Source organism: Phallusia mammillata, chromosome 7 (assembly GCF_965637545.1).
Source record: "Phallusia mammillata chromosome 7, kaPhaMamm4.hap1.1, whole genome shotgun sequence".
In the NCBI taxonomy this organism is placed as follows: Eukaryota; Metazoa; Chordata; class Ascidiacea; order Phlebobranchia; family Ascidiidae; genus Phallusia; species Phallusia mammillata.
In genome coordinates, this window is record NC_137258.1 from 9,814,806 (window position 1) to 9,838,997 (window position 24,192).

General features: G+C 38.7%; 2 protein-coding genes and 1 long non-coding RNA gene across 5 annotated transcripts in view; all 3 read left to right on the forward strand.

Moving 5' to 3' along the window:
* LOC145238722 (uncharacterized) overlaps positions 1 to 4,424 on the forward strand; it is a 40,019-nt gene extending 35,595 nt beyond the window's left edge. For all 3 annotated transcript variants that reach the window (XM_080101964.1, XM_080101965.1, XM_080101966.1), the window contains exons 37-39: positions 1,269 to 1,405; positions 3,391 to 3,471; positions 3,536 to 4,424. In XM_080101964.1, coding sequence (XP_079958090.1) covers positions 1,269 to 1,405; positions 3,391 to 3,471; positions 3,536 to 3,899 — 582 coding nt within the window. In that variant the 3' untranslated portion in view covers positions 3,900 to 4,424. The remainder of the gene's footprint in view (positions 1 to 1,268; positions 1,406 to 3,390; positions 3,472 to 3,535) is intronic.
* A 5,148-nt stretch (positions 4,425 to 9,572) lies between these two features.
* LOC145238435 (cytochrome P450 7A1-like) lies at positions 9,573 to 15,706 on the forward strand. Its single transcript, XM_080101594.1, has 7 exons — positions 9,573 to 9,960; positions 10,399 to 10,539; positions 10,898 to 11,258; positions 11,617 to 11,911; positions 13,967 to 14,233; positions 14,560 to 14,738; positions 14,949 to 15,706. The coding sequence occupies exons 1-7, from the start codon at positions 9,782 to 9,784 to the stop codon at positions 15,366 to 15,368; spliced, it is 1,842 nt and encodes a 613-aa protein (XP_079957720.1). The 5' UTR covers positions 9,573 to 9,781; the 3' UTR covers positions 15,369 to 15,706.
* A 3,481-nt stretch (positions 15,707 to 19,187) lies between these two features.
* On the forward strand, positions 19,188 to 20,237 carry LOC145239617 (uncharacterized). The gene is made up of 2 exons (XR_013862348.1): positions 19,188 to 19,598; positions 20,070 to 20,237. It is a non-coding gene; the product is annotated as an uncharacterized LOC145239617 (long non-coding RNA).
* Positions 20,238 to 24,192: the final 3,955 nt, after the last annotated feature.

Consider the following 24,192-nt stretch of genomic DNA (forward strand, 5'->3'; position numbering starts at 1 on the left):
CCGAACGGTATTGTTGAACACTAAGGACTGCATGCCATTAAAAACAGTGTCAAAAGGTCATTAAACGGTCGTTTTTGCGAAACAAGGTTAAGTGAAAAACAAGTTGTTATGTATACCTTTGTAGCAACCGTCTTTTTTTCATATAGTGTATAATACAGCAGTTAAGGCTTTCTAGGAAAATTTGTGTTTAAAAACTGAACTTGAACCACAATATCAAGGTCAAAGCAAGAGATTAAATTGAATGTATTTTCCCCGTTCTTTTTTCACCGATTTTTTGTAATTATATGACAATAATGATGCTAAAAGAATACGGAAAAGAACTTTTAAAGTTAAGTTAATGCTTTGTGAAAAATTTGTCCTTAAGAATATAAAAATAACCGCCACATAGGTTTACCGTAAATCCGCATAAACACGCCTGTGGGGACCCATTCGTTTTTGCTTGCAAAAACAATCATGTATGTAGATAAAATTGTGTATAGTGTAGTAAATTGGTAAATATCGTATAGAATATATAAAATGGAAGTATATCAGAAAGCCACTTTTCTAGTTTTATGTTTAACTTATGCAATGTACTATTTGCGTTTCCTTAATGAACCCACAGTTCGCATCACTTGCCAATGCAAATAAACCTTGACAACATGATGAGCCCATACACAACTCGTGTATCGTAATAGCCAGTGGTCGGGAACCTATGCCTCGCGTGCCTCATGTGGCTATTGTGTTCGTGTCCCTTTACACAGTAAGAAACAGTTGTTTTGCTGGTTTTAAATTAGTGTTGAAATTTTAATCTATACGTTTTATTTTGCTGTTTTACTGCACTTCTATATGCTGTAAGTCACGTGTAGTTGTTTTCCATGTAAAAAATAGTGTATCGCTCTCGCGGACAGCAGAAAAGGTTTTTAAGTCGTGCCCCAATCTCGCCGACCTTAAAATTGCACTCTAGAGAACCGAATGCACATTGTTGTTTTTTTGTAATTGTATCACGCCAAAATTTCGCTGTTTCAGTATAGGTCCGAGTAATGATGACAGGTGCAAGTCAAGCGCGTAGAGTTGTTCTGCAACCGTGAAACAAAAAATATTTGCAAAAGTTCAATTCAAAGCCACAAAACACCCAAAATTGCAGACACAACAATCTTGGTTGGTTTGCATATTAATATTCGAATCTGAGGTCGACATAAGACCACCATTCCTACGACCATTAACTTTTATTGGTTTCAGAATGCCGATGATTAACAGCTCTTAACTATTCTCCACTTTTTCCCTATTAGGACGAAGAATTGCACTTGACCATGTTAAAACTGAAAGCATGCGACCCGATGATGGACGCAGATCGTGTACAAGCGGCTGCAGTTCGTGTCCAGATGCGACGGCTCTTGCTTAAGGAACAGCTTGAGAAGACAAGGCGGTAGGTGGCAGGTTTAAGAATTTACGAATCCTTAGTGTGTATTTTTAAGCTTTATTCATATTTTTGGAATTACAATCAGGTTAGGCCTCTTGTAGTATTGTCCGATTGCATGAATGCCCAAGAAGGTCAGTATTGTTTTTGGAAACAACCAACAACACACACTGCCTGATTAGTGTGTTAGTGTGTCGAGTTCGTGTTACCGTCTAAACAACCTGAAACCATTTGATCCATCCATTTAATCTTGTTTTAAGTTTAAACCTGTTCTTGGAGTTCCAACTAGGCCCGGGAGATAAACTTTCACGATATGTGACGGTTTTACCCAACAACCTATACACATCCTATAAAAGAGCGTGAAATTGGGACGAAATTGTGGCAGAATATGAAATTAGGTTTGAATCTGGCTCGATTTTGTATCAATAAATTCAAAAACTTAAAATGAAATGTCAATTATTTTTGTCATAACTCTTTTGCCTCTGGCTTTTAATCCTGACATCAGTAAAACACACGAATCAACGTTTATGCAATACAATCGCAGATATAATGCACAATTTCGGGTTAATAACATTTGAAAAAAAGTTTGAAGAACAGTTATCTTATATTGTACCGGCGAAACTCAGATTGTCAAATCTGACTTCACTTGGGTCTCATTTGTTTTTCAAGCTGTTTGCGTCTTCAGTTATAACGTTGGATTTGGGGACCCGCAAAAAACTTAGATTTGGGGATCGTGGTTAAAAAGGAAGATCAAAAGTAAACATACCAAAGCGTTCATACCGTTACGACTGACTGCAAAACCTAAATTGCTCTGCAACACGCAACGTTCGACCGCCCGCACAACAAAAAACTCTGTGGTACACATCCGTATGATCTTGTGTAAACAATACCACTTTCAATCGACGGTTTGTGATAGTTTGAACTTTAGCCTCCATCTTGCAACTTGTCTGTACGTTTGAATGCACAGTGTATTTAGATGGCTTGCACACCATTGTGGTTGCACTTTGTTCGACAAAATTCTACAGAATGAAGCAAAAAGATTCGCAACACTTTACAACATTGTTGGTTGCGTTGTAAAATTAATTATCGCAAAAATATCTATTGTTTTGCGTCTTATATATTGTTGCGTCATTTGTCCTCTTCTCTTATGAGCAACAACTTAGGATGCTGACCCGCATAGACAACTTTTTGGCCAGAAACTCGAAACGCAACTGCAGCGTACTGTTATGGCTGTATGATTGAAAATTGCCTTCTTTGCCAATGGACTTGACGTCGATGAAGTGCATTATGATAAATTTCACCTTAACTTAGCAGACAGGTTGCTTACTGTGGTTAAACCGCGTTGAAACTGTTTGTCAACAATAATTGCGTGTTTTCTTCGGGAAGATCTATTACAGCGGTAAAATGACTTGACCGACCACTAGTTGTGATTCATTCATTTCCACATATTTACTGTAAAGCTGAATCCCAGAGATTATCCGAGATATATAACTACCGTGCAATACCTAAATGACTGGAAACGATTTGCCGCGTGACTAAATTTTCGTGCTTTGAAGCTTAAAATTTTAAGTCCCCGTTTCCATGATGGACTAAGTTGATGAAACGCATTGCATGAAATAAGATCGGCATAATCGACTGCATCATTTCGCGCTTCAGTAATTTCTCAAAGCCAGCCAAATATTTACCTTGGCTTTGACAGTGAGAACTTTAACAAAAATCTAAATACAAAGTGTGAATTGCACAAAGCAAATCCAAGTTAACCTTTTATGACCAACGACGAAACATTTTATTGGCAGATTTAAAAGATAAGGTAAGGTAAACCTTAAATACGGCCTCTGAGCCATATTTTTTTAAGCATTGACCATAGTTCAGTTACATAGAAATTTGCCATCTCCTGTTGCATGTTGAAAGAGCTTTTATTTATTTTTCTGCGTGTATATTAAGGTGTAAGTTTTCAGTCAGCATTTTAATCCTTTGTTTTTTTTTGGTGGCAGGTTTATTTTGCAAAAGTTGGAGCAGTTACGATTTTGTTCAGCAAGAAAACTACCTCAAAGCTCGTCGAATTATACCCACCCGTAAGTTCAAGTGAAACAGAATCATAGATTTATTGAGTGAAAATATGTTTTCATGTTGTATCAGGTGCGCAAGCACCAACCCACAAATCAAAACCACTGGGAATTTTCGCCCGATGGCCCCAACTGCCGCTTCCCGATACGGCTTTCCCGCCTACAGACCCCAACGACAGGCCCCGCCCCAAACAACGTCAAGCTCCAGCCATAATGCGAACTACTACAATTATCGACAGCAGCGACCGAACGCTCCTACAAGCAGCTTTTCTGCGCGCACTGGCTCTTCGGCCGGGTTTACCCAGGCTCCTAACAACCTTTCTGGGGCTTCGGGAACAAGTAGAACCAACAGCGGCTTTTCATATTCTTTTCGCCCGCAAGCCGTACCAAATAACCGGGGTCGTGCCCCTGGTAATGTAAGGCCTCCCTATTTTTAGCTGTTAACAACGATATGTTTATATATTTTGTTATGCGACAAACTGTTGTCAGGTCATTGTGTATTTCCCAGATTATTAGCGGTTCAATGTTTTGCCTCAAGGCAGTATTTCACCTTAGCAGATCACATGAATCTGAAAGCATGTGCTGCAGGTGAGGTTACCTTTCGTTCATTTTGGTCTGATGGCTATTTGAATTGAACTAAGTAATTCTAGCCACTGCCGCAAAGTGTCACATGTCCGTCTCGACTAGTGTTTTCTTCGTGCGGTGCAATATTTTTGTCAGTCTGTTCTAACCACAGCTATGGGTCATGTCACCAACTATGTCTTCTAATTTTGGTATGCGCACTTTTAGACGTTTCCGAGTAACTAGCCTATGCCCATTTGTAGGCACGCAATTATATTTCCTATGTCCTTATTTACGTTAACAGACTTTTGTTGACAAAAATTATCTCATGTTTTTTCGGTAGCATGGGTAAAGTTGTCGATTTTCATTTTGCTTTTTAATTAAAGATAGCAAGAATCGTCCACCACGGGATTTCAGAGGGACCGCGAGGAGCTTTTCTTCAATATAATATTAGATCTTACTAGTGTAGGCTATAAGCAAAAATTAGACAGACAAATGAGTATTTGCAACAAGAAGTGGTCCTTGGAATCATTTTCAAATAACAAACAGAGGCGATTGTTTGCGCAATAAATTTATCTTGTCTAAGTCAGGTGTGGGGAACCTTTTTGTTTGTGAAGGCAGCCAAACGGTTTATCGACACTCGTTTAGGCCGCACAGATTATTTCCCAGACCAGGGACAAACTCGCTTGTTTACCAATATCGACCTAAGACCAGCTTGTGACATCACAAATGAGTTTAAGACATTTGATTATGCGCAAACAATTGTTCTTTTGCAACACAATTAAGATTGTAGAACCTTGGTCTCTTGGCAGTCCTACGGAAACCGCTTTGTGTACCAGTACGCAACCATTTGGCCCTAGTTTGAAAACCGCTGCCCTAGAACCAATCCAATAGTAATGTGGAATAAAGGTAAAACAATACGTTTCTGTCTAGTTTTTAGTGCCTGATGCAATGTGTATTATCAACATCCTAAATTGCATTCTGACATCGAAGGCCGCACCGAGTGCCAAAAAGGCCACATGCAGGCCTTTAGCCCGCAGGTTCCCCACCCCTGGTCTAAGTCTTGGTCGACGTAATAAATTGCCCTTAAACACTCCCACACAAAGTGATCTTACGAAACTAAATTAATTCTGCATTCTGTTGTGAGAATACTTCCGAACGAAATAAATTAATTTTTAGTTGGTAACTCGACAGTTTTAGTTTAAGGTATTTTCAGTTTCATAAATATATTTAGCTTGGACCGCGAGTGTTAAAAAAAATTGCGAAGCCGCTGGCTTTGTACAATGATCGGCGGCACATGTCACAATACTTCCAAGTAAAGTAACCATGTAGAATACAAAACCTATTCTTATCCCAAGTCCCAGCTAGCTTTCTAACTGGCCATTGTGTGGGTGAGTTGCATCGCCAAATGCTGTCTGACACACTGATGAGTGCAACAATGAATATGGCAGCCTTATAACAATGTCATGCCTCACAGTACGAAACTGAACAGTACAAATAGTAGAGGACAGTTTAGGATAGGTAGTGTAGAACAGATTTTAGCCTTAGCAGCTCCCACACAGATTTATTCTAAAAGAATAATAGAAAATAGAGAGTTTAGTTAAGCTAGGGTTGCCATACGTCCGGATTTTCCCTGACATGTCAGGGAATTTAGTGTTTAAATTTGCGTCAGGGAGAAATGTTAAAATGTACTTAAAAGTCAGGAATTTAAGAACAAAAATTAAATATACTATGAAATCAATGTACCAACAAAGAAAGTTTCTAGTAAACTGCAACCGCGTCTATGCCATGAAACGTAAAGGGGTAAACTGGCGGCGCGCAGGTTAACGCACACGGTTACTTTTTCGTTTTGCAGTGTGTGTGTGCGCGTAACAATACCTGTTTGTTACTAGTTGTCTAACAATACGCGTTAAATACGCAAATAAAAACCCGCGTCTCAAGAAACCACAGCATTCGATGCAACGTGGAAACGTGGGAAGTTTCATTTGCTTTAACTGTGTGCCTCATATGCAAGGAACTATATGACAACAAAAAGTCGAATGTCGGGAGACAATAAAAACGTTTTTATACAGTGGCATTTTATTTCAAATTTGAAAAGGTCTTTGTGGCTTACAGTTTTTTTTTTCCTGAGTGAAATTGGTGCGTATGGCTTTTAGAGTGGTAAAGGTTGGCGACCACTGATATATATGCTTATTGTTTCATTGGTAGTAAGAGCAGTGAGCTTACCCTAAAAACTAAACAGAATCCTTCGCAGAAAGTTAATTGACAAGGATCAGGGTATCGTATAACGTTTTCTCATGTCGCCGTGCGTGTGACTTTCGAATTTTCGAAATTTATTTCAAAATAGAAGTGTTAGGATCGCAAAAAAGGTTAACGGGGTCCGTGAGGCAATTTTGCGGTGACCGCGAAAAGGGTAATTCTATGTTCTTATTTGGCGTCAGTTTGTGCAACTGAATAAGTTAAAGTGAAAGTGAGAATCGACCTGTCCATTGCTAAACAATAGGCTTTATTGCATGACAACTAACAAAAATGCAATTGTTCGCGCACAATTGTAATGTTTTTGTATTGTCTGTGATGTCAGATTTGAATCATTGTTATGCGCAATTTTGCATGACTAGTTTAAATCCTGCAACCAACTTTCGTTTTTCTGAAATATACATTCGAGCTTAAGGACCGCGAGCCCTCGAAATAATGGCAATTGGACCGTTTAGAAAAAAACTAATGAAAAGTTTGAAAACCACTGGGTTAATGCAACTGAGGTAAATTTTGTCAGGGATTGTGTATCATAAAATATGGCAACCCTAAGTTAAGCTACCAACACAGATTATTACACTACTAGCATGGTCAGTTACCAGACATATTTAAATTATCTAAACATTAAATAGTCCACGCTAATACACTCTACTTACCTTACACACAACTACCTTCAAGAATAAAACTTATACATCACTATCAAACAGTCCCATGCACTGCAAAACTGACAAAAATGCTTACGCCGTAACTGTAGGCAGCCTCGTGTAAAACGTTTGGTAAACTAGCCTACACAAGACACGACAATCACTACGCCACAACTAATCGAAATCGATATTGACACGCTTCAATGAATCTTGACCACAACAGACCACACTACGTATGTACAATACCTATTCGTAAAAAAAACAATGTAGTCTATCTACAAAATTTAGATTCCAATGGTGTATTGATAAAAAATAACTAAATGCAACTAAATGGTTTACACTTTACAGCACCTTGGGCGCAACTGTTTCTCCCATTAAACATACGAACTGCAATAAAAATACTTACATTCAAACGTAAGGATAGGGCACACTAGTTGCAGGTTGTTGCAAGTGGATGTGTTTGTGTTAAGAAATTGCTTCAAACACGTCCTGAGCTTGGCAATGAAAACTATTAGAAGCTTATCCACATACCTAAAAATAATCAAGTTTCTGGTTGTAATTTAATTATTGGTCCAAACCTACGTTATATTAAAATCATAACTTCCACCTTCATTAGCCTATCCGTACACCTGCTTTTAAGTCTGCCAGAACGTGAAGCAAAAGATTTATCTCAACCCCAAAATACCCAGAATATTTGTCATGTTGTTTTCAAGAACGCTCCGATATATTTGTATGTCGTAAAATATATATGCTATAACCATTGGAAAATACACTCATACAGTTTTACAAGTTTTTTAGGTATGTGTTCATGCAATGTAACATGACCCGTCAAAGTTTTGCAGATAAATATTTTGAGCTGATTGCAGATATTAGGTTTTAGATGGTAAGTTGAGTTGATTTGATTTCGCTCAGAGAAGAACATCGTTGCAGCACAATTCCACTGGATCAAAGTTATTAAATAGGCCCAGTAAAATATGCGTATATTTTCACTAATCTACGATAAATTCGCAATGCAGCAAATGGCATTAACACCACTCAGCTGAAAAACTTCCGGTTCTAACCTGTAGCACTTTGTATACCGTCAGAAGGTTGAATGGAGGTTGTTTGTGCTGCAGGCAAAATACCTAGAAAAGCCAACCGGCGATTACTGTAATCAACTATGTTGGGCAGGTTTATTTTTACATGCGGTTGAACCCAACCTTTCATGCTAAATATAAGGCCCAATAGTTCCACAAGTTATGGCATTTTATTATTTCGGCGTTATTAGCTTATTTCGGCACTTAAGTGACCCACAATATATTGCCGTACTTTTGTATGTAAGGTACATTAAGCGCAATAATATGCGATTCAAAGCAAATAATCTTTACAGTAATAATTCATTCCCCCGAAAAAATATCGCCAAACCCCAGTAACACATTACATTTTCTTCTCGTTTGTCGTGATTTCAAGCAGCTTTAGTTACAAGCATTGAAAAGGGGAAAGGCGACGAAGCAAGTATTTTAACAAATGCTTCAAAGTGTTTTATATTGCCTTTCGCTGCCGTATTTGTTACATATATTGACGTCTCAGATGCAGCTGACAGAAAATTCGGATCAGCGTGTATCTCTTTGCTAAAAGTTGCCGTTGTTGATTGGCGATGCCGTTGTTGAATGTTTTGCAGCACTTTTATCAAGAGAACACGCTATTTGGGCACGCGTCCTTGCAAAAAATGTGCACTGCGAATTTTTTTCTTATTAGTCACAAATATCTGCAATGAATCAGCAAAAAATAATTAATGAATCAGCAAAAAAATAAACAAAAAAATAATCAATTTTTAAGTGATTTTCGCTCGAACAAATCACGTAATAATCTGAATAAAATACATATTTGAGTTGTAAATACCGCTATGAAGCGATGTAATTTTGAAAATGACCAGGTGGTGGCGGATTAGAAAAACATCACATCGCGAAATAATTTTTAAACCGCTTATCATCGTCTAGCTGCGGTAAACTTTATGCAGCGAAACACGCAAAGGTCAAACGAATATTACCAGTACCGCAAATCACTGGATTACCGGCGAAACCATCGCAATTCGAGCAAACCTTGTTTCTCGGGGCATATTGACAAAGATTCCAATGATCCTGTCCAGTTTAATTGAACACTGCCGGTCAGGCAATGTTTAGAGAAAGGCGGTGGTTTCAATTGGTTTTGTTAAACAATGAAAATGGCCTGACTGGCCTAACTGGCCCGCACTTTGAACTTATAAGATAAGATCACTCACGCAAAAACGCCTTTAACAACGGCCGTACATTTCGCACAGAAAAAAAATCATTTGTCAAATTGTTTTAACTTACTGTGCTATTTTTGCTGATTAATGAAAATACCGCATATTTGATCGTTCGTCAGGTGCAACCTTTTACGTAAGATGAACCTCGATCGTTCTACTTCCTGCTCACTTGAAAAAAGTAAACTTTTTTCCCTTTAAGCTTGGCCCTGTGCGTCAAAACGCAACGTCTGTGCCTTTTTTGCGTAAGTTTTTGGAAAAGCATGTTTCTCCTTTAACCAGTGTATATATTGACGCAGTTTGGTTGTAGTGAGGCATTGCGTTTTACAGCCGCGGCAGGGCAAGCGCTCAGCGATTCATTTTTTCCTGAACGATGTTCAATTCAGCAATTAGAAGGTTCTAAATTTGTCGAGGCAATCGAGCTGCGTTTCGCTTAAGTTCCAGCACTTGTAAGCCTTCCTAAAGTACGGCTACATGATGAGGCCATTGCCGTAGCACAAACACACCGAGTCGGCACAGGGCAGTAAAACAATATCCGGCTGACGATTAAAAATGTGCAAGCCTTGGCGGCGACGAAACCGGTTTGCGTTTTTTTCTAATGTACCTGGGCTATTTGTCGCTAACCCGAACCTTGTTTTGTCAGCGCATTGTGTATAAGTCGCTGCTTGCAAACTGTTGTTACAACTGCAACATCGATATGCTGGAATATGCTTTGACCGTCTTTCTTCTGTTGATCAACTTTTTGGTGTTAAATTGTCTGCTGCGACAAAGACGAAGGTGGGAACACGTTTATTCTCTATTTTTGGTTGCAAATATCTATCGTTTAAGGTAGGATATATAGTTGTAAAGGCCTTTGAAAACATATGATTCGTATCTGACATTAAAACGATAGAATATACGTACAATTATCTTGATGATTAATCTAGTCAGATTTTGGCACATTGCTAATAGTTTTGCCTCCTCTGAGCCATAAGTAAATGTCAATGATATGTTGGCATGTGTCAAGTAATCTATTACACGCAATGTGCTAAAAACGTATTATATTCTGCGCATTTCAATTTTTCTATTTTTGTCTCCACTTCACGCGTCGTTGAAAGTCCGATAAAGGTAACTTAGGAAATTCAACAACTGCCTGAAATTATGCCTAAAACATGATTAACGTGAAACTTTGCAATGCGACCAAACAATGGATTGATTGGACTAATTTTGTTGCAGAAAACGCATGGAACCTCCGCTCATCCATCACTACCTTCCTTTCATCGGTTCGGCCTTGGATTTTGGCAAAGACCCGCTCAATTACCTGATGAACCTCAAGGAGAAGTACGGGGATGTTTACACTATAGAGCTGGCAGGCTGGTAAGAATTTAAACCCACCATTTTCCTAATTAGCTATAGGAACTTAAGTTACACCGGCAATGGAATGTTGTTTTGCTAACACACGGTGGTCCCTAAAAACATCTCTACAGCGATTTGGATTTTTGGGTTGTGGGGTCGAATTTACTTGAGACAAAAATATTGTACCCGAGCAAATCTTTGTGTACATTTGATCCCTGTTGATTTAAGTTCTTAATGTTGCATTTTGGGACTTTGCAAAAGTCATTTTGCAAACGTTAATTAGTATTTTCATTTTTCGTTACATTCCGGTTTAGATTTTTTATTCTTAAAGCAAATAAAGTTGTTGTAAATGGACACTTGGTATTTATGAATTTCGCAGGAACGAACACGTATTTACAAACCCATTGGATGTAAGAAACCTAGAGCGCACTAAGGCTCTTGATCACAAGGACATCATTGGCGATTTTGTTACATGCATGGTCGGGAAGAACCATTATATTCACAACAATCCTGAAAACACAGGACCAAGTTTATTGGAACGTCTAATGGGACGGGCCCACTCTGTCGAGCAAATCGAACCAACACCTGCAAAAATCTCCAAAAGCATTGAACATGCGCTTGATAGTAATCTTCGCGGATCAATGCAACTGTCAGACCTTTGTCATATTGCGAGAGACTCGGTCGTCATTGCTCTACGCAAACTCCTCCAGGACGTGGGAGTTCATAAAGGGACTCGCACAGTAAGTTTCCAATTTTGCTGATGCGTGTCTTTAGCCCCTTACATAAGTCACTTGTATAGCTTGTTTAAGGCGTTTTACTATGAATACAGTTTCTTGACAAAACGCGCAAGTAAAAAAAACATGATTGTAAAGATCCTGTACAGCATTAACACAAATATACACATAGCCTTACGCCTCAGATCGCCCGAAAAAGTCATTAAACAGTATAAACTGAGAATCATGGGCACGATTGTAAAGGTATCGTCAGTGGTAACTTGTAAATGCAAAGTTTGGTTAGTTTGTATCCACGTTTTAATTTTCATCCACGTTTTTTCTTTCACCTTTTTTGGTATCAAATCCTCATGGTTTTTTGTTGTAGGTTCATCTCTACGACATGTGCAAGCGCATAATATTCGACATCACCTTCAACCTGTTTTTCGGTTCGCTTCCCGATCCTGTGAAGCGAGCTGAAGAAACCGCACGTTTTTACGAGGTTTTTAAGATTTACTTCGCTGGTTCTCCGCTTATGGTTGACCGCATCCCGATCCATCTTCTCCCGGCGACGAAGCGCGCTCTGGCCAAGATTCTGGAAATGATCGGAGAAATTAACTGGTCCGCTCGGAACAACGTTTCGCAACTGATCATTGATATCGTGGACAGCAACCCCCGTATTGGTAAGAGTCATAAATCCTTCGTAAATTTCCATTTACTTGCCTTATCGGTTAAGGCCCTAATTGTGGGATATAATTCGATCTTCTGGAGCAATTATTTGAGCAACGTGCATGCATCGTTAAATTGTTTCCTCTGGCGTGAAATGCAAACAGCGCTCCATCCTACGTTTGCAAATTCCGGCGACAAGTGCGTAATTTTAAGTGCAAATTTATGACCCGGACAGTTTTGCTTTTAAACTGCCAATGTGCTGGCTTATATCAAAACTATAATTCAGTGACACAAATCGACGTCAGAGACTCGTTTTTTTACTGAGATACATCTATAATCGAGCTGATGAGTCCTGAAGATCTTGCGGACAGATTGGGCAAAGGTCCTCTGCCGCTTAAAAATGTTATCATTTACCTCGGGGCATACGCTGCAGCATGTCGCTGATCTTTTACGAAATATTTTAAACGTTTCTGTTGTGGTTCATACAAAATGATGTGATCCGACCGAATTCCGAGAACGCTACTACGTCAGAAACATTACTCTTGTTAATCGGCCGAGAAAATGGCGCCTTTAAATGGGTTTGCAAAGCAGTACTGTACATTGTACATTGCAAATGCAGGTTTGCGAAGAATTACAGCGTTTCTGATTGACAGTGAGCGCTGGGTTAAGTTGCGTGGAGATTTTGCTCCGTCCAACGGCAAATTTTTAGCCTTTTTTCTCGACACAAACTAGAAAACCAAGAACTCTACATGTTATTCGACCTTCGAACATTTGGCAAGTTAAAAATAACACTTGAAACGTTTTTTGGGGTGTTGGTAATTAAAATATATATATATACAGTGTTTTTTTAAGGTGTTCAAATTTCTCCAGCGGTTTCCCAAAATTTGGACTTATGGCTATTTTTTGCAAATATGGCTATTTTTTGGTATTTAAATGAACACTTGCGGTCTCTTAAAACTACTTAGCGGTCACCCAAACCAAACCTTAAAAAAACCCTGTATATATATATATAGCCTACAACAGTGGTTCTTAACCTTTTTGTAACGGCCGAACCCCTACGACATTCTTCAGCCTTTGGTCGAACCCCAAGTTACATCCTGGTTTTTAACCCCAAGTTACATCCAGGTTTTTAACCCATTTTGTTTGGTGGGTCATAATTAGGTTTTGTTCAAACGTAGTGGCAACAGTTACTGTTTGTCATTTTGTTAAATTCTGACATCATAATACAAGCAACTTGTTTCATGATTGCTTTAATTCCGGCAATTTTTAGTTTTTACCAAAATGAAGAAGCATTGTATTTTTAGCATCTGTACACTAACATGAAAAAGATGAAGTAATAAGTTTTTGCTGCCAACAAAATGTCATTGTTTTTCTGCTTACGAACAACGCGAACAATGCTCTTTGTTACATCAAAAAAGAAAATAAAACCTGCAGGTTTGCACAACCATTTTGCTAGGACGGCCGCGTCGCAGATTCTTATTTCACCAACGGCCGTCATTTACCTAGCTGCTTATTTTTGTTTTAAAATACTTGGTTTATATCATGTATTTACCATCTAATAGCGCCCAAAAAGCTCAGATTAATTTCTAGCTCGGTGCATAGATTAAGCTGCACAGCGAGGAAATCAGTCTTAAGTGTTTATGATGTCATAATGTATATTGTAATGCTTGTGGTACCTGTTTTGTTCGCATTGTTGGCACACAATAGGCGTACAAAAAGTCTGACACATACGGTTATTAGGCTGGTAATACTCTTTTTAGTACCACTATTTTTTAATGCCAAAACTGTTTAGAGCAGTTTAAAACACCCCTGCCTAAGTTTAACCTTCCAGTGTTTTGATATTGAGCGAATACAAATTGCCGTTTTTAGCGACTACAGACCCTAAATTTTGACAAAAAACGAGTATTTGTGTTGTACTTCAAAAAGACCTTTGTCGAACCCCAGATTCGGCGTTGCCGACCCCCTGGGGTTCGATCGAACACCGGTTAAGAACCACTGGCCTACAAGCTTTTTTGAGTCCATATTAAGGATTTTTTTTCGGCTAAGTGAAAAAACGCTGTTTATTTCAGATTTCAAAGACGCCAGAGCCCGACATCTTATGATCATTCTGTGGGCGGCGCAAGCAAACACGGCCCCGGCGCTGTTCTGGACCCTTGCACATCTGTTGAAGAACCCCGACGCCAAACGAGCTGTGCTAAAGGAATTTGAAGAGTTCAATAGTAGGTGTCGACCGCGGAGTCGATCCAACGCTGAACTGACAGCCGATGTCACATGGCCAGAAATGAACGACATACTATCGCTGACAAAGAAAGATCTCGACAAGCTTGTGGTTCTGGGTAAGTTTCTGTTGCGTAAAAATAAAGCAATCCAAGACTGACACTTACATACATTTATGCATGAATTGCTGCAACAAATATATGGTTAATGTTTAAATTTGGAGCATCTCCTGATTTATTTGCTTGAATGTTGGGTTGTGAAAGCGTAACTCGAACGATCAGATTAGGAAACACAAATATTTGTCGAAATGCGTCAAGCATGCGTGGAACATGGGGCTGGGGAAGGGGCAGAAGCAAGTGGTGGGGGACAGGGGTGAAGAGTGAATCTGCACGCTGTACTAACTTCTGTTTACTTTCGTAAATCGCGTTTCCGCTTGTTTTGCCAGACGGATGCTTGAAGGAGACCATGAGATTGACTGGGTCGAGCATAAGTGTACGAAAAGCAATGCAAGACACAGTCATAAACACAAGCTCCGGTCGGCAGTACGCGATACGAAAGGGCGATTATACAATCTTCTTTGCACCGGTTACGCATATGGACCACGAGATTTTTGAAAGTCCGAAGGTGAGAAAAATGTGACAATTATGAAATATGCTTGGAAACAACATTTTTTCAATTCCACAAATACCTTTGTTGATTCCAAAGAGATTCTGTTGTTTTTCGGTGAAGCCTAACGGGGCGACATTTTTAGATTTGTACAAAAACATCTAGATTAATTTTTGAAAACACCCATCAAATATTGAAATAAACTACTTTGCCATCTTTGTTTTTTAGGAATACGACCACCATCGCTTTCTCATTGGCGAGCACGAGGGTGTGTTGAGTAGCGGTGTTCAAAGCAGTTCCTGCGACAGCGACTCGCAAAATTCTGAACTAACTCAGATTCTTGGGACTCTGCGAAGCCGCTCGAGGTTCTACAAGGCTGGCCAGCGCATAGCTGCATCCCGTTCTATTATGACCTTCGGTTTTGGTTCCACACGATGCCCAGGACAACACATAGCAATGATCGAAATCAAGCTGGTAACCTTGGCCCTTTTAAAGCATTTTGATGTAAAGATTTGCGAGCCCCATAAACCTTTGCCTGATTTTGACCTGACCCATTTGGGGTTTGGTGTAATGCCCCCCAGCCAAGACGTGCATGTGGGAATTGCGTTGCCTGATGATCAGAATAATAACAAGAGCCAAGCGTTTTAATCTTCAAACCTTATTTTAACTTGCAGTTTGCCTGCGTGTCATGCAGTTTCGAAGAGTTTTGATAATGTTGTGGTGTTTTGGTACGTGTATATTTTACACTGTACGCTATGCACTTAGGTAAAATTCAAAATGTCTGTTTTTACGCGCAAGCGTTTCAGGCCCCTACTAATGCACCGATCTACTTGTTCATTTTTATCTGACGTTTTAAAGTTCTGTTTACTTTTGTATTTATCGTATTTGCTTTTCAATTACTTTATATATTTAATGCATATTTATCCATGTTCCTCTTTTTTTCTTTTTTCTACTCCGTGTGGTCATATATTTTTTATGAATACAGCATAGCCTATATTTTGCAGATTCAATAGTTGTTTTGTTTACAAAGTTAGAAACCAGTCAAAGATATTTACCTTATTGCTTCAGCATTAACAAAAAATAAAGAATAACAAAACCCGACCAGTTCAACCTATTAATTCTTGAGTATTGAGGTAATGGAAATAAAATATATTTTTCTCGCTTTAATTTGTTTTATTAGAAACTTAGACTAATTCACAATATTTAACAATGCTCGCTATTGATAAACATAGAACTGGCCCAAGGTCGGTTATAGTGGGAAATTATACTGACATAAGAAAACACAACAGAAAAGTTTGTTACCGGTGGATAGCGCAAAGAGCAATAACGAATATTTGAAAGCAAAATTTTTGAAACTGTGCCAGGACAGAAACTTGGCCGAATGGTTCGGCTTGCCTGACAGCATTTAACATTTTGAACATACCTTTGCATAATACCTTGCGATATTATATATTTTGCTTTTGGATGACAACACCCTTGGGAACAAACTAAAGCCCCATAAAGACGAAAGAGGTCAAGTTTATGTGAAAGAACGTGATTGAGCTTTATACCTTGTCATGGGCGCTCGCATTTCGTCATCGGATTGTAAAATACCAGAGGATACTAGTTTGGGCAAATGATACTCCATTCTTTTGTTAAAAATTGTTAAAGCGAAAATAACGTTCTCAATTAATACCCTGCTGCTAAAAGAAACTTTACGAAAAGTCCGAACTATAAATACACCGACCGCTAATGTGGAAAACAAACGACCAAAAACCAAAAGAACGTTAAAACTCTTTTCGGCCCAAGGTTAGCAAAAATATGCTGGAACTATTTGCAGCCTGTTTCTAACTTTAACAGTGGGTCACATTTTTGCGGGTTGCTTGAGTTAAAATAACCTTGCCAATTTTGGTTTTAGGTTCCCATTGTCAACGTCTATGCTCGAAATGCATACACTAAGCACCAATCATGCAAATTAATCTTCCCAAACTAAAGTCCACGCTCATCCTATGTTCGCTTGGCATCGTCACCAACTGGTTACCTGAGTTTAGCATGTGGATATCGTCATGCACGCGACGCATTAAAACCTATGACCTGCCTCAGAACAACAGTTCCTACTCCAGATCAATTTAAGTGAACGTAGGTTCAAAATATCGTTACATTTAAAATCCGTAAGTATTATGCTCTGTTTGCTCCGTCAGTACTAAGTTACCAAGTTCGTTGATAAGTATTCTTCTATTGTCTTTCATTGGGTAGGAATATAAAGAAACCCTAAAAACAACCTAATGACGTCATTGTATGTTGTACAATGGTTCGATTAGTAAAAATTTACATGTGTAATTGGAACCATTGGAATAACCTATTTTGTGATAAAGTGTTTTCGAAATCAAATTATTGCAAACAGATTGCGGCATACGTTGCTAATACCAAAACAATTAACAAATGTAAGAAAATATAAACTTAAAGTACGTGGTTAATACATGTGTGCTTTTGTAATTTACAAATTGTATCAAAAATTTTGCGTGCAGAAATGGCACAAACTGGGAGGAGGGATGATCGTATCAGCTTAGGTTATCATAACCTAAGCTGATACGCTAAAAATTCAGTTAATATGTATATTTACATGTTTAAATCGAGTATACCTAAGTTTTCCAAGTCAACAATTTTTATGCTTCACATACCTCAAAAACTTGTAACAATATGCTGAGAAAATCTTGTTCACTTCCGTCTTTGTGGAGTTGCTTCTCCGATACATTAACACACATTCGCAGGACCGACAAGACCGACGTTAATGAAGAAGTGCTCCCACACTCTATATCAGCTGTTGGCAGGATGCGAGGAAGGGCGTTGGGTGCTTGAGTCAACTGCTAAAGCCTAAGATCGAATATTTTCTGTTGGTTCGACTGTCTCCATTGCAGGTGTGTTGGCGGACGTGCTTAATTTTTGTTCTGGAAAGCTGACGTTTCTGGAAAGGAAAGAGAGAAAAAAGGGAAAAGTTAAACCCTGCACGCCACTGGCGACTGCTATAAGAAAGTCTCTACCATACATATTTTTTATACTTTAATAGGAAGCCGCTTTGCTTGGGTAACATCAATTTGGCCAGTGTTCGTTTCTCCGTTTAATTTTCACATTTTTTGCAATCACTAAACAATTAATCATGGAAAAGTGTTTTTCAAACTATATCGAACCTTGCTTACACATGGATTGACACATTATTGTTGGTGACTTTATAATAATAACATTTTATTCATCATCTGTGTTTTTCGAATAACAATTCACCTGAACAAATCATCGAATAACAAATCACCTGTAATTCTTCCCACGGGATTGCTAAAACAACACGTTAAGCTATTTCAAAGTTTAGCTCGTGTTTTCAATTCCCCGGACGCCCTGTGACATCCAACCAATCGCATGATGGGGTCTAGTCATGCCACGATTGTTAGTTTAAGCAAAGGTCGGCCCAGTTTACGCTAAACATTCGTTATAAGAGAGTTATGTGTACTAAATATTTGAAACTGACACAGATTGTTTTATTTTGTTTTGTGTCATCTGGTTGCGGTCTTAATCATTTCATGTAACAAATGTGAACATGCAAAATTAAAAAATTGTGACACAATATGTTGGCTCTTCCTGTTGAGACGATTTTGAGAACCGAATATTTAGTTTCACAGTTAATGCCAATACACGGATTTTATTTTATTTTGGCTACAAATATTTAAATGTAATCTAGGCATTGAGAAGTTATACACACTCATTAATAAAACATTTTATAAATATACGGTTAGGAATTAAAAATTGCCAAAAATACCGAATAGTTTAGCGCGTAAATAAGGATTTTGATCCATAAATACATCGAAAGATACAAAAAAAAAACAATCCGCACAACGATAGGAGATTTAAGTTTTGAAATCCCGGAAAACGTTTTATGGTCACGCACTAAAATTTCCAAATCCAATTTCAATAGTTGGGCACAAGGGTTGGAGGACCAGACTTAACTGGGTTGCATATTTTTCTGTTTGAGATTAAATCACCTTGTTTCACGTTGATCACCTGTGTCTTGTATTATCTTTAGTTTACTAAGTTTGTTTATCAAGAGTTGTTTTCTGTGTATGTTCTTAATTTCCTAAAACGTAAGTTAGTTACCTTAATTTCACGATGTGTTTTTCACTGTATTTCCGTTACACATCTTTTTGTTATGTTCACGTTACCCTTTTAATTGTTCGATTGCTTTCCAGTGCATTGTTTTCTGTTATACGAGAATTTAACCCACGGCACACCTTGTGTTCACTGCACCATTTTTTAACTCATCCCCTGTCGTTGCCTTTCGCAGCACTCCGGCTACAATCTCAGGTGTAACCTTCTAAAGCAAGCCGCTAGAACAATGATAATTGACCGGTGGGTTTTGACCATGTGACTCGTTAGTTTCCTTGTTTCTTTATTAGTTCTGTCGCGATCCCTTTTTCGTGTCCATTTGCGGGCCACGTGTGGTTGCGGGAGTTTATCGCCGGCTGTCGTACTATTAACTTGTCTTGATTTTTGTGCTGCGCAGTGACTTTGCCAATATTGTAGAGTTTTATTCAGTGTTTTTAAGTAAAGACAGCAGTGCTCGAACACGTCTAAACTAGAATTTTTCGTGGCTAGCTGTTAGTGCAGTGTTCGAAGGCTTTTGGGAACTATTAAATTGGGCGCCACAAAACAGTTTGTGCTAATACTTCTTTGCATTATTGGCGTTTTTTTATTCTCGTGCTGTAACTTTGAGGCTTCGGAAGATGATCAATGATGACAGTGAAGAGGAGGAAAGTGTGGATGAGGATGAAGTGGATGGTGATAGAAGTGAGGAGGACGGTTTCGACCCCATTACAATATGCTCTTGAAAGAGTTCTCTCAATGTCAATCCAGGTATGCGAAAAAAACACATCACTACGATCCTAATAAGTGATTTCAAAAAAACTGAAGAAAAACGTGGCTTGTTCATGTTCCTTTTATCCCACGTACTATCGCATACCACTTGTCAGTTGCGATTCATGTCGATAGCTGATATTTCACAACAAATCTATAAGATCTTTTACACCAAAATTACTAAGTATTTTTGCTGTAGGGTTGTTTGTTGGAACAAATTTGTTTCAGGAGTCCTAATATTCATTTAAGCACGGGCACTCACTGTTATCTATCAAATAAAAATACAATGGCGAAAATGCAAGTACCAGCATTTTTTGTAAACATTGTGCATTGGACCAGGCCACCGCACTTAGACTGGATAACCCCCACCCACAAAGCCAATGTTAGTGCAAACCCAGTAAGCTTCACACAGGCGAAAAATCCCTTGCATTAAAATTCGTTTAATTTTTTCATTTAGTTCTATTCATTTAGCTGATCGTCCTTCTGCTTGAGATACTTAACCAGGCGGCGTTGGTGCGCGATAAGGTGGTCGTATTCTCGCAATCCCTGTTGACTATCGATCTTATCGAGGAAATCCTTAAGGATGTAACGAAGGAATGTGAGCAAGATAGGCGAACAAGAACATCTGGTTCTTACTGAAGGTGGTAAGTTTATACAGACTATTGTTTATTTCGTGGGATTTATATTTACGGCCCCTTTCTGCAAACCTTCTTATTATGCGAGTATTCGAAAAACAATGCGTTGTATTTTTTTGCAAATAGATTTGTCCCTATGTACTATGGCATCGCATCAGATGTTAAATAGAGAGTAAATGCGCTCCAGCGGCTAAAGATTCGTTTGATTTTATGAGCGCAATCGTCCTGAAACCGTTTGCTCTTGCCTTAACAGCGTCAGAAGTAAGTAAGCCTTGACCTCGGTAAACGGATATTAAGAGGTTTTTGAGATGGCAGCGATCGGAAATTTGCTTAAGTTCTTCGCTTTTGTCCTTGCAACAGTCTTCGTTGTTGCAAACAACAAGCATTTCGTCGAAAACCTTTGTATGCCAAACAATACTGTCGCACGCACATGTGTAAGGATGTTGTGGGATATTCAGAAAACTTTTTTAGTTTTTAAAGCGCAACGTAACTATGAAAAGGTTTGAAACGTGATACCCTGATGCAGAGGCTTGTTGAAAATAAACGGGGCGCCCCCTTCGACTCATTGCGTATATTTCAATTTTTTTGAATGTATGTCTTTATAAGATAGATAATTGCTTTGTTGGACAGTTGTTTACTTTGCACATATAGATTGTGTATTTTATATCACTCGCATAATAAATCAAGCAGGCGAAGGAGTTCACGCTATCTTCGGTTTTCCACGAATTGGTGACATAATAGCTGTGCGTACTTCAACCCATAAATTGGTTGACTGGAGAAATTGAATGTAGATTCAAATCCCCTGCATCCATTTGTGACATGTGTCAAATTAAAGCAGCTTAACTTACTGGGATTACATACACCGGTTTTGTAATACACACAGTGTTGTCTTTTGTCGTTTTGTTTATGGAGCCGCTGGAACGTTTTCAGTCAACAAATACAGATTAGTAAAGTGTTTTAAAAAGTCTGAGGATAAAAATTCACACAGTATTTATCAAATTTGCCTGTATCATCCGTTTGTAGTTGTGGACTCTATAAGGTTTTTTAAATCCCATAATTACGCCCCAAAGCTTGTTTTTCAAATAAACCAGTCCGTGGAGAGAGAAAAAATCATCCGATTTATTTTGAATTAAAGCCCAAGCCCATTGGAGAAGCCCGGTCCGAATACCAATACCAAGTTAACCAAACTCTTTGTTTTAAACCAGCAACATACCACCATATTCTTTTTGAGTTATTGCGAGAATACCTATTGTTTCCGATGCATATACATTATTATTATTTCCTGTTTAGAGCCGTCGTGTTTGATGCCTGTTGGAATCCGACGCACGACTTGCAGTCGATATTCCGGATCTATCGCTTCGGCCAGGAGAAGAATTGTTACGTGTATCGGCTCATCGCACAGGCAACTATATGGAAGAGAAGCTTTACGACCGACAGGTATGAACGTTCTGTCTCACACCTCGTTAATTGACTAGTATCACTTTCAAACAAGATTCAAAGCTGGTAATACTGTTTGTTGTATATGGCGCAACACGCCTACGTACGTAAATTATGAACAAAAAATAACATGGATCTCAAACTGTGATGTTTATTTTTTGCAATGGTACAAGCACTAGGCAAATATGTTCTCGGCGTTTTTGGCTTTTCTTTATCCCCCATAAAAATTAAACATGCTGGACGCAATGCATGGTCAAGCATGACTAAATGTTTGTGCCAACCACAGTTTGAAAACCTCCAGAATTTAGATCTTTTTCCGTACCCCGATTCGGCATTATTTTTTTATTTGCCCACTTTTTGCTATTGTCAATTTATAATTCTGGCTGCTAAAGATTGTGTTAAGGCAAAATCATTACAATGAGAAACACGATCCCACATTTGCTCCATTTTACAAGCGTTTGTTTGTTCAAAACAAATGACACCAAGGTTTGAACTACTATAAAGGGTTGTGCAAATATGTAATTCTCTTTAAACTTTTACCAAGCAACAATAAATCATCGCTTTGTGTGTGTATTGCTTAAAAAAAACATTTAAGTGGATAAGCGTCTGTATAACTCATTTGTCTCATGAAATCAGGCACAACATCAAAATTGCATTTTGTCCCGATACCCTTCTCGAAAGAGGCGTAATATTCTCTGCATCGTTGCTTCTGCCATCCATCACGTGCAAGCCAGAACCCTGATCCCAATTCCATTGTTTCTCGGTTCAGTTCCTCGCGCGGACAGAAATGTGTTTACCAACTTTTTTGCAACAATGATATCAATTATCGGGCCGGCACTCTTTGTTCATTGCCAACATTTCATCATCCTCTATGCGTCAAAATCGCGTTTCCAGCTGCACCGGAATTAATGCTTCACGGCGAATCGGCATTGCGATGTTTGATTACGTGCTTGTAATGCAGAAAGCGGGGGTCGCACGTGCGAGGGTCGCAATACGCAGGATTTTTTATGCATAGACGGTTGCAAAATGTGTGACCTGTTACGAAAAGTGCCGCACGCAATTTTTGAATGTCACGTTTGCTTGGTCACAGACATCGAAAAAGAATTAACGGTAGACAATATGAAACACCCATGCCGATAAACCTGCTGTAATTTTAAGTCTTTATGAGCGTTATTTGAAAGTAATCTGTGAAACATAACGCAATAAATTGCTCATGCATGACTTGAACTAAGCAATTCAATTCACCTTCCAAATTCGCTCTAGCGAGAAAATCTCTTGTTTTTGATCCCCATGTTTTCGCCAAACCTTCTCCCCGCCTTTGGAACTGAATGGATTGCCATCACGCCATGTTCCCATGAATACGTAGGATCTTACTTTCTCCATGGTTTACGCACAATCTCATCCTCCAATAACATTGTTTCCGTTTCGCCCTGTCGAAAGTTACGCCAAGCGTTCAAGTAAAATCCTCACGGGTCTTGTGTGGGTGAAGTTGTGAATTCCACTTGACTTCTTCAGAAGTTCTTGCGTGAAAAGATAGGAATCCTTAAATTTCTGATTGCTGACTTGAACAAACCAAGAATAACTCGATGGAAATGTAACGCGTGTTTGGGTTATTACTAACATTTTACTGCGATGCCCGAAATCAGCCGAAATCGAACTTTTTTGTTGTGTAAAATCAAAGCTTCAATTTAGCACCCGACCAATTAAATTGTAACAAAATATTGTTGTTTTTAAAAATTACAAATAAAAACAACTATTTTTAGGAGTTTGTGCAACTTGTACACGGTAAAAGTATTTTAGGGCGACATAAACAAGTTTTTTTTATACCACCATCCGCCAACATACGGTTTTGTTTTAAGCATCCATCATGACAAGTATTTTAGGTTTGGCCGAAATTATATTAGGTCTTTTGGTATGAATAATCGGTTTCGGCCTGAACCTTTTCAAGGCGGGTTTGGTGCATCAATATACCACACTATTTTGTCAGTCTTAGGGAAAAGCTTCCATTTTCTTTTGCTTTTACAAAGTTTTCAGAAGTTACGAAGCCCATAAAACTGCTTCAATTTGGGATATAACAAAAACTCATTGTTAAAAAGCTTATGTTTGTGCAATATATGTACAAAGTATACAGACTACTTATATTGTCAGGTGGTCAAGCAGTCTCTTCCTTATCGCGTCATCGGCGAGCAGCAAATTGAACGTCATTTTCAAATAAAATCCTCTCGGGTCTTGTGTGGTTGAAATTGTGATTTCCACACGACTTCTGTAGAAGTTCTTGCGTGAGAAAATATGAATCCATAAATTTCGGACTATTGTAAACCAAGAGTAACTCAACGGGAACGCAACGCGTATTTGGGCTATTACTAACTTTTGACGAAAACTAAACTAGTGATGCACCGAAGTTTCGGTTGGCCTAAGCAATTCGAAGTATGCGGTTATGATGATGTTTCGGTTTTGGCCCAAACTGCTTTGAAAATTTGGGCAGAAACCAAATAAATCAAAGCCTAAAGTTTCTGCAGAAA